This window comes from Fistularia commersonii, chromosome 36 (assembly GCF_037954325.1).
Source record: "Fistularia commersonii isolate RoL2024-O1a breed Wild chromosome 36, RoL_Fcom_v1.0, whole genome shotgun sequence".
NCBI lineage: Eukaryota > Metazoa > Chordata > Actinopteri > Syngnathiformes > Fistulariidae > Fistularia > Fistularia commersonii.
In genome coordinates, this window is record NC_141319.1 from 856,327 (window position 1) to 872,762 (window position 16,436).

General features: G+C 43.6%; 2 protein-coding genes across 3 annotated transcripts; one reads left to right on the plus strand and one right to left on the minus strand.

The window, feature by feature from the left end:
* Positions 1-108: 108 nt before the first annotated feature.
* cebpz (CCAAT enhancer binding protein zeta) lies at positions 109-12,978 on the plus strand. The gene is made up of 17 exons (XM_086143412.1): positions 109-356; positions 687-2,203; positions 2,507-2,738; positions 6,977-7,145; positions 7,258-7,346; positions 7,426-7,479; positions 7,690-7,792; positions 7,885-7,944; positions 8,476-8,542; positions 9,143-9,249; positions 9,340-9,400; positions 10,387-10,571; positions 10,791-10,829; positions 11,141-11,212; positions 11,309-11,391; positions 11,472-11,553; positions 12,598-12,978. The coding sequence occupies exons 1-17, from the start codon at positions 159-161 to the stop codon at positions 12,753-12,755; spliced, it is 3,276 nt and encodes a 1,091-aa protein (XP_085999538.1). The 5' UTR covers positions 109-158; the 3' UTR covers positions 12,756-12,978.
* On the minus strand, positions 12,698-15,047 carry LOC147213243 (protein CEBPZOS-like). Of its 2 annotated transcripts, none has more exons than XM_086143414.1 (4): positions 14,947-15,047; positions 13,795-13,912; positions 13,376-13,420; positions 12,698-12,840 (listed from the first exon to the last, which is right to left on the minus strand). In XM_086143414.1, the coding sequence occupies exons 2-4, from the start codon at positions 13,910-13,912 to the stop codon at positions 12,758-12,760; spliced, it is 246 nt and encodes an 81-aa protein (XP_085999540.1). In that variant the 5' UTR covers positions 14,947-15,047; the 3' UTR covers positions 12,698-12,757. The 2 variants fall into 2 exon arrangements, with proteins under 2 accessions (XP_085999540.1, XP_085999539.1); XM_086143413.1 differs by having other exon boundaries at positions 14,786-14,958.
* Between the last annotated feature and the right edge of the window lie 1,389 nt (positions 15,048-16,436).

Here is a 16,436-nt window from a genome sequence, read left to right on the forward strand (position 1 = left end):
AGAAAACAATTCAGATTGAGAATTAACTTATAAAATAACCCTTGTTATTTGCTTTTTGTGACACAAAGAAAAAAATTAAATTATAATATGGAAACGTCTCTCTGTCTTCCGCCTTTCACTTCCGGGTCACCTCCCTCCCATGCTGTAGCCTCGCAAGCATGGCAACGAAAAACAAGAAGCGGAATAAGTCTAAAACGACTAAGGCGACTTTTCGTCCACAAGAAGATGTCATGGATGACGAAGCGGGTAGCGGAAGAGGGGATGAAGAGATGGTCTGCGATGAGGGTAAAAAAAGAGGGAAGACGAACGACGAGGAGTTCAGTCTGGAGGAGGTTCTGCGCCTCGGAGGGACTCAGGTGAGCCAAACACGACGCATTCCTCGGACTCACATATTGCGAAAATAAACACAGTCAAACGTCGAAGTGATTTGTAAAGGATAATAATTCAACCTTTTAATTTCTATGCCAGCGATGTATTTTATATATATATATAAAAATGCACAAACTAATGCCACAGAATATATGAAGTCCACAATGCTAAACTTTGCTAAGGGTCCTACCTACCTAGGTCACGATACTTGAATATGTCTTAACAAGTCTGGTTGCCAAGACATGAAAATGCAACAAACAATACACTTTCTAGTTCTATTTGTGTGCCAGCTTAAGTTTCCTCTTGCCCTTTTGCAGGCTGACTTCATCCTCCTTGATGGCCTGGACGACTCGAATGAGCTGGTTGATGGGGGCAAGAAAGGTGCTATCGATGACCTGGAAGAAGGAGAGCTGGAGAGGTTCATCAGCAAGTTGGGCATCAGGGCGCTGTCCAACCAGCAGATTGTCACAGATGACACCGAGGAAGAAGAGGTTGATGGAGTGGCAGAGGTAAAAGAAAAAAAGGCAAAATCCAAGGAAACCAAAGATTTGACATTGGGAGTCAAATCGTTTTCCACAGCAGAGCTGAAGGCCAAAGACTCTCAGCAGCAACAGGAGAAAAAAGCAGCAAAAAAGGCTCAGACCGCAAAGAACATGGTGGGGAAAAAGGCAAAGCAGGATGTGTTTGAGTTCCAGCCACGTCAGTTGCTGCTCATCAAACCCGGAGGGAAGTGGTTCGACCTGGAGTACACGTCTGAGGAGACCTCCTTGCCACAGGACCCAACACTGGTCGGCAAGTATAAGACACTGGCCCAGCGCCTCCTCCAGGCCGACATGGATCTTTACAAGAACAAGAAGATACTGCAGAAAGGGGCCAACTCCGCCTGGATGAAGACCGTGGTCTCCGCCGGCGTGTTGGCTGACCGCATGGCGGCCATGACAGTTCTGATCCAGGACGCCCCGGTGCACATGCTGGAGCACGTGGAGAGCCTGGTAGCGATGGTGAAGAAGAAGGGCAGCCGGCGTATCGGCCTGATGGCGTTGGACACGATGCGAGAGCTGCTTCTCTCCAACCTGCTGCCTGAGAACAGGAAGCTCCGCACCTTCAACCAGCGGCCGTTTGACCAGCTGGAGGAGCTGGCGAGTGGCAATCGCGAGTCTCGTGACCGCCGCCTCGCCCTCTGGTACTTTGAGCACCAGCTCAAGCACCACGTGGCCGAGTTTGTAGCGGCGCTGGATGAGGTGGCCCACGACATGGTGCCAACCACGAAGGCAAAGGCGCTGGCCACCGCCTTCGAGCTGCTCTGCAACCGGCCCGAGCAGGAGAGGGCGCTGCTCGGTCAGGTGGTCAACAAACTGGGTGATCCCGAGTATAAGACGGCAGCTAAGGCCTCGCATTTGCTGGAGGTGCTGCTGCGCAAACACCCAGTGATGAAGGCGGTGGTTTGCTGCGAGGTGGAGCGGCTCCTGTTCCGGCCCAACATCAGTGCCAAGGCCCAGTACTACAGCATCTGTTTCCTCAGCCAGGTGACCTTCAGCCACGATGAGGCACCACTCGCTGCCAAGCTCATTGCGCTCTACTTCTCCTTCTTCCGTGCCTGCGTCAAAAAGAAGGAGGTGGAGTCGAAGATGCTGAGCGCGCTGCTTTCGGGTGTTAACCGGGCGTATCCCTACGCTGGCACGGGTGATGAGAAGGTGAAGGAGCAGATGGACACGCTATTCAAGGTGGTGCATTTGGTGAGGTTCAACACAGCGGTGCAGGCACTCATGCTGCTGTTCCAGGTCATGGACTCGCAGAAGAGCATCTCCGACCGATACTACGTGGCTCTCTACAAGTATGAACTCATATTTATTTATTTATTTATTTATTCTTACTTCAAATCCAAATCTGCAGGAAATCAGTTAGAATGGCTTAAAATTATTTGATTCAATCTAAGATGATCTACCTGCAGTAAACAGAAGCATTAGTGAGACGTAAATGAAAAGGGAAAATCTGCAGATCAGGGAAACATTTGCTTTTAAACATTTCTGATGATTAACTGAAAATATGTAAAAGATAGAAAATCTTAATTTGTGCCTCAGATTTCTTAGCGTTGTGCGCAGTGATCGACTAACCACGGGTCTGGTTCTGCTTGCAGGAAGCTCACGGACCCGGGCCTGGCCTCTTCCTGCCGGCAGACCATGTTCCTGAACTTGCTCTACAAGTCGCTAAAGGCCGACATCGTGCTGCGGCGCGTCAAGGCCTTCGTCAAGCGGCTACTGCAAGTCAGCGCCGACCAGGGCTCCAGCTTCGCCTGCGGCGCTCTCTTCCTGGTATCAGAGGTCATGAAGGCCAAGCCGGGCCTCCAGATGCTTCTGCGGGAGGCCGGGGTGAGCTGAAGATTAGCACACAACTGATTTTTTTTTTTTAAATACATGTCCAATTTAATTTATTTTCATAACAGCTTTACATGAGTGTGTTATAAACAGGTCGTGGGAGTCATGTACATTCTGGCATGATGTAATACACAAGTTGAATCAGATTTTATCATCATCTTCTTTCGGCTTTTCCCTTCAGGGGTTGCCACAGCGAATCAACCCTCTCCATCTAACCCTATTCTCTGTATCCTCCTCTCTCACACCAACTACCTTCATATCCTCTCTCACTACGTCCATAAATCTTCTCTTTGGTCTTCCTCAAGACCTCTTGCCTGGTAGCTCCAATTCCAGCATCCGTCTACCAATATATTCTCTATATCTCCTCTGTACATGTCCGAACCATCTCAGTCTGGCTTATCTGACCTTCTCTCCAAAACATCTAACATGTGCTGTTCCTCTGATAGACTCATTCCTGATCCTATCCATCCTGGTCACTCCCTGCGGTCTTTTGGTCATTGTAACAGTTTCTAGGCCATACAGCATCGGTGGTCTCACCACTGTCTTGTACACCTTTCCTTTTATTCTGGATGAAAGTCTTCTATCACATAGTACCCCTGACACTTTTCTCCACCCATTCCAACCTGCTTGGACCCGTCTCTTCACCTCTTTTCCACACTCTCCGTTACTCTGGACTGTTGACCCAAAGTACCTGAAATCCTCCAGCTTCTTGATCTCCACTCCCTGAAGCCTCACCGTTCCACCCGAGTTCCTCTCCTTCACACACATATTTTCTGTCTTGCTGCGACTAACTTTCATTCCTCTCCTTTCCAGAGCATACCTCCACCTCTCTAGATTTTCCTCTACCTGTTATCTGCTCTCACTACAGATTGAAATGTCATCCGCAAACATCATGGTCCATGGGGATTCCTGTCTAACCTCATCTGTCAGCCTGTCCATCACCATTGCGAACAAGAAGGGGCTCAGAGCTGATCCTTGATGGAGTCCCACCTCTACCTTGAACTTCTCTGTTACCCCTACAGCACACCGTACCAATGTCTCACAGCGAGAATACATGTCCTGCACCAGTTTAACATACTTCTCTGCCACTCCAGACTTCCTCATACAATACCAGAGCTCCTCTCTTGGCACCCTGTCATATGCTTTTTCTAGGTCTACAAAAACACAATGCAGCTCCCTCTGGCCTTCTCTGTACTTTTCTATTAGCATTCTCAACGCAAATACTGCATCTGTAGTACTCTTCCTAGGCATGAAGCCATATACTGCTGTTCACAAATGCTGACTTCTGCTCTCAGTCTAGTTTCCACTACTCTTTCCCATAACTTCATTGGATGGCTCATCAACTTTATCCCTCTATAGTTTCCACAATTCTGCACATCCCTTTTATTCTTCAAAATAGGCCCCATCACACTTTGTCTCCATTCTTCAGGCATTTTCTCACTCTCTAAGATCCTACTGCTGCCTCTCCTAGACACTTCCTCCACAGGTATATCATCAGGACCAACTGCTTTTCCACTCTTCATCCTCTTCAATGCCTTCCTCACTTCACCTTTACCAATTTGTGCAACTTTGTGGTCTACAATAGTCACCTCTTCTACCTTTGCCTCTCTTTCATTTTCCACATTCATCAGCTCTTCAAAGTACTCTTTCCATCTTCCCATCACTCTTCTTGCATTTGTCAATACATTTCCCTCTCTATCCTTAATCACCCGGATCTGTTGTACACGCTCTCCATCTTTATCTCTCTGTTTCGCCAACCTGTATAGATCATTCTCACCCTCCTTACTATCCAACCAAGCATACAAGTCATCATACGCCCTTTGTTTTGCCTTTGCTACCTCTATCTTTACCTTTCGCCGCATCTCCCTGAACTCCTGTCTGTTCTCTTCAGTCCTCTCAGTATCCCACTTCTTTTTTGCTAACCCCTTTCTCTGTATATACTCCTGCACTTCGTCATTCCACCATCAAGTCTCCTTATCTACTTTCCTTCCAGGTGACACACCAAGTACTCTCCTACCTGTCTACCTGATAACATTAGCTGTGGTTGTCCAATCATCTGGAAGCTTTCCCTGACCACCCAGACCCTTTCTCAACTCCTCCCTGAAAACCATGCAACACTCCTCCCCTTTCAGTTTCCACCACTTGTCCCCTGCTCTGCCTTTGTCCACTTCATCTTCCTTGTCACCAGAATCATCCTACAAACCACCATCCTATGCTGTCTGGGTACACTCTCACCTACAACTACTTTGCAGTCACTGATCTCTTTCAGGTTACCTCGTCTATACAAGATGTAGTCTACCTGCGTGCTCCTACCTCCGCTCTTATAAGTTACCCTACGTTCCTGTTTTTTCTGGAAAAGGGTGTTCACTACAGCCATTTCCATCCTTTTTGCAAAATCTACCACCATCTGTCCCTCTGTATTACTATACTGTATACCAAATCTGCCAGTCACTTCCTCATCCCCTCTATTGCCTTCACCAACATGTCCATTGAAGTCTGCACCAATTACCACTCTCTCATTTCTGGGAATATTCTGCATCACTTCGTCTAACTTGTTCCAGAACTTCTCCTTCTCTTCAGATTCACATCCCACCTGCGGGCAATAGCCACTAACAACATTGAGCATCACACCTTCAATTTCCAGTTTTAGACTCATAAGTCTATCTGACATTCTTTTCACCCCCAGGACGTTCCTAACAAACTCCTCCTTCAAGATAACTCCTACTCCATTTCTCTTCTTGTCAGTACCATAATAGTACAACTTAAAGCCTGCCCCTAAGCTTCTAGCCTTACTACCTTTCCACCTGGTCTCCTGGACACACAGTATATCCACCTTCCTTCTCTGCATCATGTCGACCAACTCTCTACCTTTTCCTGTCATACTCCCGATATTCAAAGTCCCTACTCTCAGTCCCAGGCTCTTTCCTTTCCTCCTCTCTCTTTGCCTCTGAACACGCTCTCCTCCTCTTCTTCTTGTTCTTGTTCTTGTTCTTGGACCCACAGTAGCCCAATTTCCATAAGTACCCTGTAGGTCAACAGTACCGATGGCGGTCGTTGTTAACCTGGTCCACGACCGATCTGGTATGATATGGTTATGGTTGACTCACATGTTTGGTTTTGGCAAAAGTTTTACACCGGATTCCCTTCCTGATGCAACCCTCTGCATTTATCCGGGCTTGGGACCGGCACAGGGAGACACTGCTCCGGCCTCCCCCCAAGGCAGGCTTGGGGAGACACGGGCCAGTTCCGCCCTGAGGCTGCATTTCGAATCAGATTTCTTGTATAAGAATAAGAATAAGAACAACTTTATTCATCCCGAAGGAAATTGTCATGCCAGAGTTTCAAGTAAAACATAGCAATAATAAATAATAGTAGGAAATTGTATAAACAGTATAAAAAAGGGGGGGGGGAGAATAAGTAATACAAATAAAACTATAAAGTGTCAAAGTAACAAGTCAAGGCTATAAAGTGTCTTAAGGTCTTAAGTACAAAGATTTTGAGATTCCCTGTGGCTGAAGGGAGAGGAATTAAAAAGTCTGATAGCCTCAGGTAGGAAAGACCTCCTGTGGCGTTCAGTGGAGCTTCTTGGTGGTATCAGTCTACGACTGAAAGAGCTCTGACAGGGTGTCAGTGTGGCATGCAGGGCGCCACATGGCGCCAAATCACAACAGATTTGTCACATGACACTTTAAATGTAGTGCGGGGCCAGGCCACGCTCTTTAAATAATTTCCCAAAACCCAACATCCACTCACTCAGCAACAACAGCCAGGAAAAACTGATTTTTACCGCGCAGAAACCCTTGGACAGATCCGTGCTCTATGTGGGCGCCCTTCAGCCTGGACTGGTCGGGGTAGAACAAGAGGGAGCATAAGGGGACAGAGCGATAGAAAGAAAAAGTGTGATAGTGACGGGAGGTATGAGGGTAGGCATGTTCTCATACCAATGATAACGATAGCTCTAAAAGTTACATGTTAGTAGCTTACGCGATACGCTTATAGCTTTAATAAAGACATAGCAACCTGTGCGATCGAGCCACGCCCCCAGGGACCTGCGAAATGAGAGCTCAGGTTCTTGGGGTAATATTCAAGGTTACGATCACTGGTGCATCGTGAGATATCCTCAGCCCTGAGCATAACTCAGGGCTGGCCTAGTGCTAACTGTAAGCTCTCTCAAAGAGAGAGGTTTTAAGCCTCCAGATGGAGGCTGTTGTTAACATGCTGTGCTTCCTCAGGACCTTGAGGAGGAGGAGTTCAAAGACCAACCCGAGGAGAGGGAAGAGGATGAATACGACGATGAGGAGGAACGTTTCGTCGACACGGAGGAAGCGGCGAGTGGGGAGGCCCAGGAGGCGGGCAAAACCCCACCCAAAGCATCTTGGGTCCACCACCAGAATGCAGAAGGTCTGTCACCCACACACATGCACACTTGTATGCCTGTATGCTTCCCTCTTCTGATCAAACCTGCATTTTTTGCCTTTGCTGAATCGTGACCCGTCTCCCCCTCCGCCTCCAGGAGGGCAGAACTGGCTGAGCTACGACCCGCTGCACAGGAACCCGTTGTTCTGCGGCGCCGACCACACCACGCTGTGGGAGCTTCAGCAGGTGAGTAGAAACTTTGATAAAATCATTTTCCTTTCCTGTGATCAGAGACAGGCGCTAACTTCTCACATTGTGCCCGCAGCTCGCGATGCACTTCCACCCATCTGTGTCGCTGTTCGCTAAAACCCTCCTGAAGGTAAAACTCAAGCCTCCTCCATTGGCACAGTTCACCTCTATGTTAATATACCTGAAATACAAGCAGCAAGTTGCTTAAAAATCAGAGACTTTGCTATTTTATTGTATTTTTCTTCTTTTTTTTTACATTTTAATTACCTTATTAATATGTTTGTATAACTGCTGTCCTTGTGAACAAGTGTTTTTAGCAGCATTGCGTGAACTTTCATAGGGCGAGTTCATCCTGTACTCGGGCGACCCACTGCAGGACTTCACCCTGATCCGCTTCCTGGACCGATTCGTCTTCAGGAACCCCAAGCAGCTTAAGGGGAAACGTAAGCGGGCTCACCTGCGTCCCTAATTTTCATCCCACCATCCAGACCAAATGAAATCTCCTTCTTTTTCCCCCTCTTGTTCACCTCCCCAGAGAACACGGACAGCGCAGTTCTGCAACCCAAACAGAAGCTCCCTCTCGTCTCCCTACCAGGTGAGACGATCATTAATCGTTTATTTGTTCATTGTCCATACCACCTATCTCGCAGTCAGGATCGCAGGGTTGGGAATGAGGGGTTTCTATCCCAGGCGGCGTTTGCTTGTTTGCCAGTCGATCGCAGTGCCACAATAGAGAAGGAATACTTAGCATCTTCCTCAGCCTCTCAGGTTCAGTACCAGATACTTAAGAAGATGCAGAACATTTGGGCGTCAAATACATTTAGTGAATAGTGAATAGAAATATTGATTTTGAAAGTAATGGCAACTCATTAAAAGGCAACAACTTTGGAAAGCAACTGAAAATGAGCAGTAATTTGGGGAGAAAATTTTAGAATGTTGGGAACAAATTCGGATTTACACTCTTCTATTCATATTTTTCCTGTATATTTTTTGACATATTGTTTGTTTAAGTGCTCCTGAACTGTTTCAGTCCCTTCGTAGTTTTTTTGTTATTTTTGTTCCAATAGCTGTGAAATTACAGTGTTTTTTTTTCTACTGTTTTGATTTGTTTTTCCTCCCCCATCAGTCAACAGCGAGGAATTCCTGTCCAAAAATGAGAGTCAGATACCGGTAGACGAAATCTTCTTCTACCGGTGAGTTGTGACCTTGACACCCGTTGACCCGCGCCATAGCGTCTGGGTTTGTGTCCTTGAACTTAAAGAAATATGCTTTCAAAGCAGCGGCCAGGATTATTGTACATAATTTTCTCTTAGAAAGGACAAAAAAACAAGAAAACCTAGAATTTGGCTTTGACAAATAAAACCATTGGAAAGTTAAATATTTCTAAGAATTATCTTGTTATTAATTATTATTGTTTTTGGCTGATATATTGGATGAGTCCTTATTTGATCAGAAGTCTTTACCTAGTGCAAATTTAAAAATCTTAAATATTAATGTCAGCTTTCTTTTTTTTTTCTTTTTCTTTTTTTCCCCCTTTTTATTTATATGCTTTTATATGAACTTGAACGAAAACAGTTTCATTTACTTGTTACAGCTTTATTTCAGATGTGAGGGAGTGTTTAACATCATTGACAACACAAATATTTTAAAAGTTTTTAAGTGACTTTAAGGTGTATTTTGAAAATTAAAAATTATTTAGTTAAGTGAACCAAAGGTGCTTCTTATAAAATCAACTGAGTATGGTTAGAATTTTATTATTCTGCAATCCTCTTACCTCACCCTCGGCTTTTCAGCTACTTCAAGAAGCGCCAGCAGGAGAAGCGCCTCCATCAGCCGCGGGGAGACGACGACAACGAGAGCGCGGAGGACGTGGACGACGACGAGTTTGAGAAAGTACTCGGTGAGTAGCGCTTAAATTTTTCTGGACCGTTTCAATTTTATTCCGGGCTTAAATACAGCAATTACAACTGTGTAAACCCGTTACGAACAGATTCCTACGAGGGAGACTCCTCCTTCCCTGACCTTCCTGTCGAAAACCTGGACTTTGCTGGGTGAGTTATTCTCGCAGTGTCCACTAGAGGGCGTCACCTGCAAGTTAGTGAGTTAGCAGAACTGCCACTTCACTGCGTGATAAATTTGTTTTGACAAAAAGCTATGAAAGTACAGAAGAACCTCAGCTTACAAATTGAATTAGTTCTCTGACTCTGTTTGCAAACCGAAATCTTCATGAAACAAATCAGTGTTTCCCATTGAGATCAGTGTAAATCCCATCGCTCTGGTCTACAGCCCCAAAAAAACATTCTGCACTCTTTTGAAACTTTTTTATGTGTTTATTTGTGGCAACAATAAAGAAAGTAATTGGCGATAATCTTAATTATTACTGTGTTTCTGGTGTTATCTCTACTTTCCAGCACTTGCACTCTGCATTTCCTTCATGCAAAAGTGAAATCTTCTTGTATATGAGACCCTCAATAACGCTATCTCCAGCAAACTGTCTTTCATTCATCCAAATTAAGAATAACTTTCTACTTCTAAGACTTTAGACCTTTTGCTCCACTGACGTAGTCACCCCTTTAGCCACATCAGCCATCTTTAGCGCATCTTTGTTCTTCAGGGTTGTACAGATGGTTGACTTAGTTATGTCGTAGGAACACCACTCTCACGTTAGCTATTATGTCCTTCTAGCCCCAACACATTTAACCTTTTTGGGAGCCGAAATGAAGGCTAACATACTGGAAAAAAGTGATATAAGTAGATCACAACGATGAATGATTTAAACAGCACCGTGGACCGCCGATGACTGCTGCTACACTACAATGTGGAAAGCCCTTGAGTTTATTCGTTTGTGTGACGAGGCTTTTTCGCGGGGTCAATTCAAAATTCGATGTAAAACCAATTTGTTCATATTTAGGGGTGTTCGTAAGCCAAGTACTCAGGGGTAGGGGTACTGTACTCAGGGGTAGGTTGGGTAATATCGCCTAAGTGGTTTGAAGCGGACGCGTGTGTTTTGAATATTTTTTTTTCTCCCCCTCTCAAGAAATGTGAAAAACAAGAAAGGACAGAAACACGGTTCCGACTCGGAGGACTCAGACATGGACGACCTGGACGACGAGGAAGTGTCATTGGGCAGCATGGACGAGGAAGACTTCGGTGATGAGCTGGAGGACAAAGGAGGGGTTTTCATGGACCTGGATGGCGGAGATGAAGAGGACGATGAAGAAGGTGGCGGGGGTTGTAAAATTTAAAAAAAAATCAGATTCGATGAATCTCGTGATTTTGTTGCTAGATGATTTTCTATAAAATTCTTTTTTTTTAAATTCAAACTAGTTCACTCGCAATGGGCCGATTATTGCAGTTGTTTGTTTTTTTTTTTTTTATACTGATGCTGGTGTTTGTTTTCGTTGTTTTTGTTTCTCACCTGGTTTACCGCTTTCAATTCAGTTCCAGAGCTGGACGAGGAGCCAGCCGGCACATTTGAAGGTGAGTCCCATCAGACCCGCATCACAGAATCGCCTTGTCGTTGCCATTGAATAAAAAGGACCTAATTATTCTGACTTTGAGGCTCATTTGCCGTCAAGATCAAAAAACGTTGTTTTAAATCTTCTGATATTTTACATTGTCATGTAATGTTCACACATTGTCAACATAGTTTAAACAACATTGATTACAGATTGCGCTTTACAAAGCTTATATGGCAAACGTTTGCACAGACGTGTCTCTACTTAAGTAAAATTAATGTTGAAAGATTTAAAAAAAAAACATTGGACTGATGAAGACGATGTCCTCTGCAGCTTTGGACGAAGAGCCGGGTGTCTCTCCACCCAAGAGGAAAAGGAAGTCATCAGAGGGGCTGGACTTCTCAGGTACGCTCTCGTCTCTCAAGTCCCCGGATGTTTCATCTGTGAGCCGACACATTTTTTTTGGCGAGGTTACAGTATGACCCCCTCCGCTGCCCGCAGGCTCAAGACAGGGAGCGGCGAAAAAGAAGAGGAAGAATAAGAAAGGAATGAGCGACCGCGCCGTGATGGCGTCCGCTGATGAGGTGAGAACGAGGAAGTAAGCGCCATGACGGCGGCTCAATGACGTGGCAGGTGGATTAACTCTCCGGAACCTCTCCTTCAGTTTGGATCCCTGCTGGACGAAAATGCTGGGTCCAAGTTTGATAACGTCGGGCTCAACGCCATGGCAAACACTGATCAAGCAGGTTGGACACACACACACACACACACGCACACGCGCGGCAGGATGAAGATTCTAATCTGATGTCCATGTAGTTCCTCTTTAACAGGTCGTTAAATTCTTTATTCGATGGACATGGAGCTGTAAATACCATGAATATATTAAACCAACCTTTCTATCAGAAGATTATACACATATTAATGACATTTATCAAGTTAATTTCAAAGACCATTTCCACTAAAGTTAAAATTTACCATCCATTCAATATCTGAATGCAAACCAACAGTCAATAAATAAAAAAATGCATTTCTAAAATTACTTTAATATTTTTTAATCAAACAGAAAATTTAATTAATAAAGGCTCAAGGATAAATAAGGCTCTGTGTTCAATTTTTCTGTTTTTAAAACAAACGACCATCTTCAAAATCAGAGATAGGAGAGGGAAAAAAAATAAACAACTAGAAGGTTTTGTCATGGAGTTTACAGGATTCCAGCAGGTTTGAAATGTCTCCCAGATGATATCAAAATATATGTATTTTTTAAGGTCTTAAAAACACTTTACATAGATCTACATAAACTGCAGGATGTGGGACCATTAAATTAAGCAAATATCACAATGAACTAAAATTTTCAAACAGCATCTGAGACTTACCTTTAAATGAGATGTGACAGAATCACCAATCCAATCAAATTTTCTTTTTTATTTTAATTTTACAAAATCTTTCATTCCACATTTCAATACCTTTATTCAAACCTGAATGCACCATTGATCTAACTTTTATGCCCACAGCATTTAATTTTTTTTTTTTCCTGAAAACTATATTTATCCAGCAAGTTTCTTGCTAAAATTATTTAGCCAACATGCAGTTGTAAAAAAAATATTTCGTACTTCCTGAATCTTATGACTCTTTTGGGATAATAATAAAATGAGAGAAACCGTATTAAATTGGGAGAGTTGTTCGGCAGGAAGGGAGCTGTTGAGTTATGCCACCAATATAAAATATTAAAATTCCACCAAAAAGAGCCCTGAACCCTCCCCAGGTGTGAAAGTGTCTCCTGTCCCCTGCAGGCCTAAAGCAGATAAAGTGGGAGGCCCAGCGGGACGACTGGATCCACGGCCGCGACGCCAAAACGCTTCGCCGCAAAAAGTTTCTGCTCAACAAGAGGAAGCCGTTTGGCCGCATGCTGGCTAAAGGCATGGGAAAGAAAAAGAAGAAGAAGAATTAACTTCAGTCCCGTCGGGACCCCCAGGCCTCCTGGTCTCGCTCTCGGAGCCCGTAGACCCCCGCCCACTCGTTGGACTGGTAGTAAACTGGGAGGAGGAAAGCAAACATAGGTGTCTGATCGGATGACAGCAATGTTTGTTCATAAAGGACGTCGCGGATGTTGCCGTGGCTATGTGTTACCGCTTCCTTTGAAATTTACCGATACATTAAAGTTATTATTTTCAGATGTTGTTTGAATTTATTTATCAATTCACCTCAAACAGTTATTACGTTAACAGTGAAAAGTAGAATAATTTGTGTTTTTTTTAAGCAATCAGTGGAGATTGTCTCACTTTAAAAGTTAATTGAATTAAAAATACACCTATAAAGTAGAAAATGTTATGGTGTGGAAAAATTTGTTTTTGGCTTACTTTTAATCCCCAAGTTGCTTTTTCCTGTGTCGTTAAAAATCAGCAATTCTGCTTTTTGTAAAAGAATCTACCATATTAATGGATGACAAAATGTCTTAACCTTCCATAACACACCATCATCAGGTCCAATGTTTTATTTTACAAATGCTCGCATTAAATGACAAATCAATCTGTCAAGATTAAAACAGAAAATCAAAGTATGATTTCTAACCTTCTAGAACAGATGGGAACCTCCTGTTCATGGTGCTTCTAAAATCTGCAGGAAAGAAAAGATGTTTTGTGAGTGAACTTTGACCATTCAGGAGTTTTTAAGTGACCCGTGACATTAAACTTTGCAATAAAACTGCTCAAATTTCCAATTATTTCACAACAGAAACTGCGGGAAAACCATCACACTCCCTGCAATGAATGACTCCACAACCCATCATAATAAAAGCCTTTACTCAAACAAAATAATTTCCCAGCTCATCATCAATATCAACAAAGGGAAGTAAAATGCTTTGTATTCTGAGAATACAAACTAATGAAACATCCTGTTGCCTAAAACTTTCATGTTAGTTTTAGGCAACAGGATGTTAGGCAACTGGAAAACATCCACTTGTGTTCAATAAGTGGAAGTGGAGAATTGACCTTGGCTGTTGTTCATCATGTGAAAGAGGCTGTAGGCCCCCAAAACTCCCGCTAGCTCCACAACGATTAGCCCCTTCATCAGCTTCTTGGCCAGAGGCTCCAGAGGTTTGGGAGGCATCTGGACAGAAAGGAGCGCACAGGCAACACATCAACTACAAACTCTGGAACACCAAAGAGACAAATTATTTTGAAATGAGCAAGAAACTGTTTGAAAAAAAGAGCAAGAAATTAAAATCAAATGTACATGAAATTTAAATGTAGTTACAATTTTGTATATGTATATATGTATATGTAATAAGACATGCATTTGGCATTATTTGACTAAAATATTTGCAGCAGGTCTTTCATTCTTTCTGCTACATATTTCAACTTGGATTTTACCTGATTACATTTTTTTAACCTTTTAGGAATAATATTGTATATAATATAATTATTAATGTAATAGTACTATTGTACCTGTGCTTTCTAATACAAGTTCCATGGGTTAGTAATACCTCCAGAACGACTGACTAACACTTTTTCGAAATCGCGTTAATGTGAAAAAAATAACCAGAAATTAAAAAATAATTTATCAAAACTTAACTCGGTACCTTAAAAGTTAGAATATATTTCCCATAATTTATTGACATGCATTTCACTTCTTTTCCACAAGATGAATTATAGCAGGCCTGGCCAACATGTGGCTCCTTAGCCGCATGGGGTTCTTACGTTCATGTCGACTTTTGTGTTTGTGTGTTTTTTACTTGTGCAATCACGTGACGCTCCAGTGTTCTACGCGCACAGCAAAAAAAACACACAAATACAAGAATTGACATGAACCTAAGAGCCGCATGTGGCTTGGGAGCCACAGGTTGGCCAGGCCTGAATTATAGTAACATTGACTTTACAGGCAGCAACTCACGGTGATGAGTTTCCAATAACGGTATTGAAGCAAAACTGTTTAAAATTCCGAAAACGAGATTTTCCTGTAAATCTCTTTGCAAAAATTTACCTTAAGTTCCCTCTTGTAGCATCTGTTAGCAAACATTCTACAATTTCAGTTGCTCTCCGGCGACTTTAAACTTCCATTTTATGCTTTTGAATAATCAAACACCAACCTCTGATGACACTACAGAAAAACCTATCGAATCATTTGTTTTTCTTTAAACCCACCTATAAAGGTTGTCAGCACTAACGCGAAATAATCACAAATTTGATAAACATTGCCTGTCCTTGTGTTGAATCTGAACTAACGACTAGCACATCGCTCGCTGATAAATACGGAAAGCCAAGTGGGATAAACTTCAGCCGCTTTTCTTCTCCGCAATGTGGCTGTCTATAAAAATCATGGCGATCAGAATAATTGATCGCTGAAGTGGATTTATGGTGCAGCCGAACCACAGCCGGATGGTTCTCGGTACAATTCCTGCTCCCCTTTGTCGTAGAGGGGTAAAGGGGGACGGGAGGCGAAGTTTTTTCCTCATTTTTGGAATCATAGTTTGATGATACAACAAATGTAGCCTCAGGGCAGCACGGGTCGGTGTCTCCCTGAGCCGGCTCCAAGCCCGGATAAATGGAGAGGGTTGCGTCAGGAAAGGCATCTGGTGTAAAACTTTTGCCAAAACCAATCATGCAATCAAACCTAATAACCAGATCGAGGCCCGGGTTAACAACGACCGCCATTGGTACCGATGACCTACAGGGGACCAATGGAAACTGGGCATCTGTAGGTCTAAGAAGGAGAGGAGGAGGGCGTGTTCGGAAGTAGAGAGAGAAGAGGAAAGGCAAGAGTCTGGGACTGAGAGTAGGGACTTTGAATATCGGGACCATGACAGGAAAAGGTAGAGAGTTGGTCGACATGATGCAGAGGAGAAAGGTGGATATATTGTGTCCAGGAGACCAGGTGGAAAGGTCGTAAGGCTAGAAGCTTAGGAACAGCTTAAAGTTGTACTTTCATGGTACTGACAGGAAGAGAAATGGAATAGGAGTTATCTTGAAGGAGAAGTTTGTTAGGAGCGTTCTTGAGGTGAAAAGAATGTCAGATAGACCTATGAGTCTGATACTGGAGGGTTAGATGGAGGAGGTTGATTCGCTGTGGTGACCCCTGAAGGGAAAATCCGAAAGGGATGAAGAAGATGTTCGATGTTATTAGTGGCAATGCCCCGCAGGTGGGATGTGAGTTTGAGGAGAAGGAGAAGTTCTTGAGTGAGTTAGATGAAGTAATACAGACTATTCCCAGAGATGACAGAGTAGTAATTGATGCAAACTTCAATGGACATGTTGGTGAAGGTAATAGAGGGCATAAAGAAATGATGAGCAGATTTGGTATTCTGTACAGGATAGGAACGCATAGGGACAGATGGTGGTAGATTTTGCAAAAAGGATGGAAATGGCTGTAGTGATGACTTTTTTCCAGAAAAGATACAAACATAGGGTAACTTGTAAGAGTGGAGGTAGGAGCATGCAGGTAGACTACATCTTGTATAGACGAGGTAACCTGAAAGAGATCAGTGACTGCAAAGTAGTTGTAAGTGACAGTGTAGCCAGACAGCATAGGATGGTGGTTTGTAGGATGACTCTGGTGACAAGGAAGATGAAGAGGACAAAGGCAGAGCAGAGGACAAAGTGGTGGAAGCTGAAAAGGGAGGAGTGTTGTATGGTTT

Excerpts from the sequence above, each read along its gene's own strand:
- LOC147213243 (XM_086143413.1), bottom strand. The coding sequence starts at position 14,821 with ATGTTTGCTAACAGATGCTACAAGAGGGAACTTAAG. Across the intron at positions 13,421-13,794 it reads CATGATGAACAACAGCCAAG|ATTTTAGAAGCACCATGAAC; the intron begins GTCAATTCTCCA and ends TCTTTCCTGCAG. Across the intron at positions 12,841-13,375 it reads GTTCCCATCTGTTCTAGAAG|TTTACTACCAGTCCAACGAG; the intron begins GTTAGAAATCAT and ends TCCTCCTCCCAG.
- cebpz (XM_086143412.1), top strand. The coding sequence starts at position 159 with ATGGCAACGAAAAACAAGAAGCGGAATAAGTCTAAAACGACTAAGGCG. Across the intron at positions 357-686 it reads TGCGCCTCGGAGGGACTCAG|GCTGACTTCATCCTCCTTGA; the intron begins GTGAGCCAAACA and ends GCCCTTTTGCAG. Across the intron at positions 8,543-9,142 it reads GACGAAATCTTCTTCTACCG|CTACTTCAAGAAGCGCCAGC; the intron begins GTGAGTTGTGAC and ends TCGGCTTTTCAG.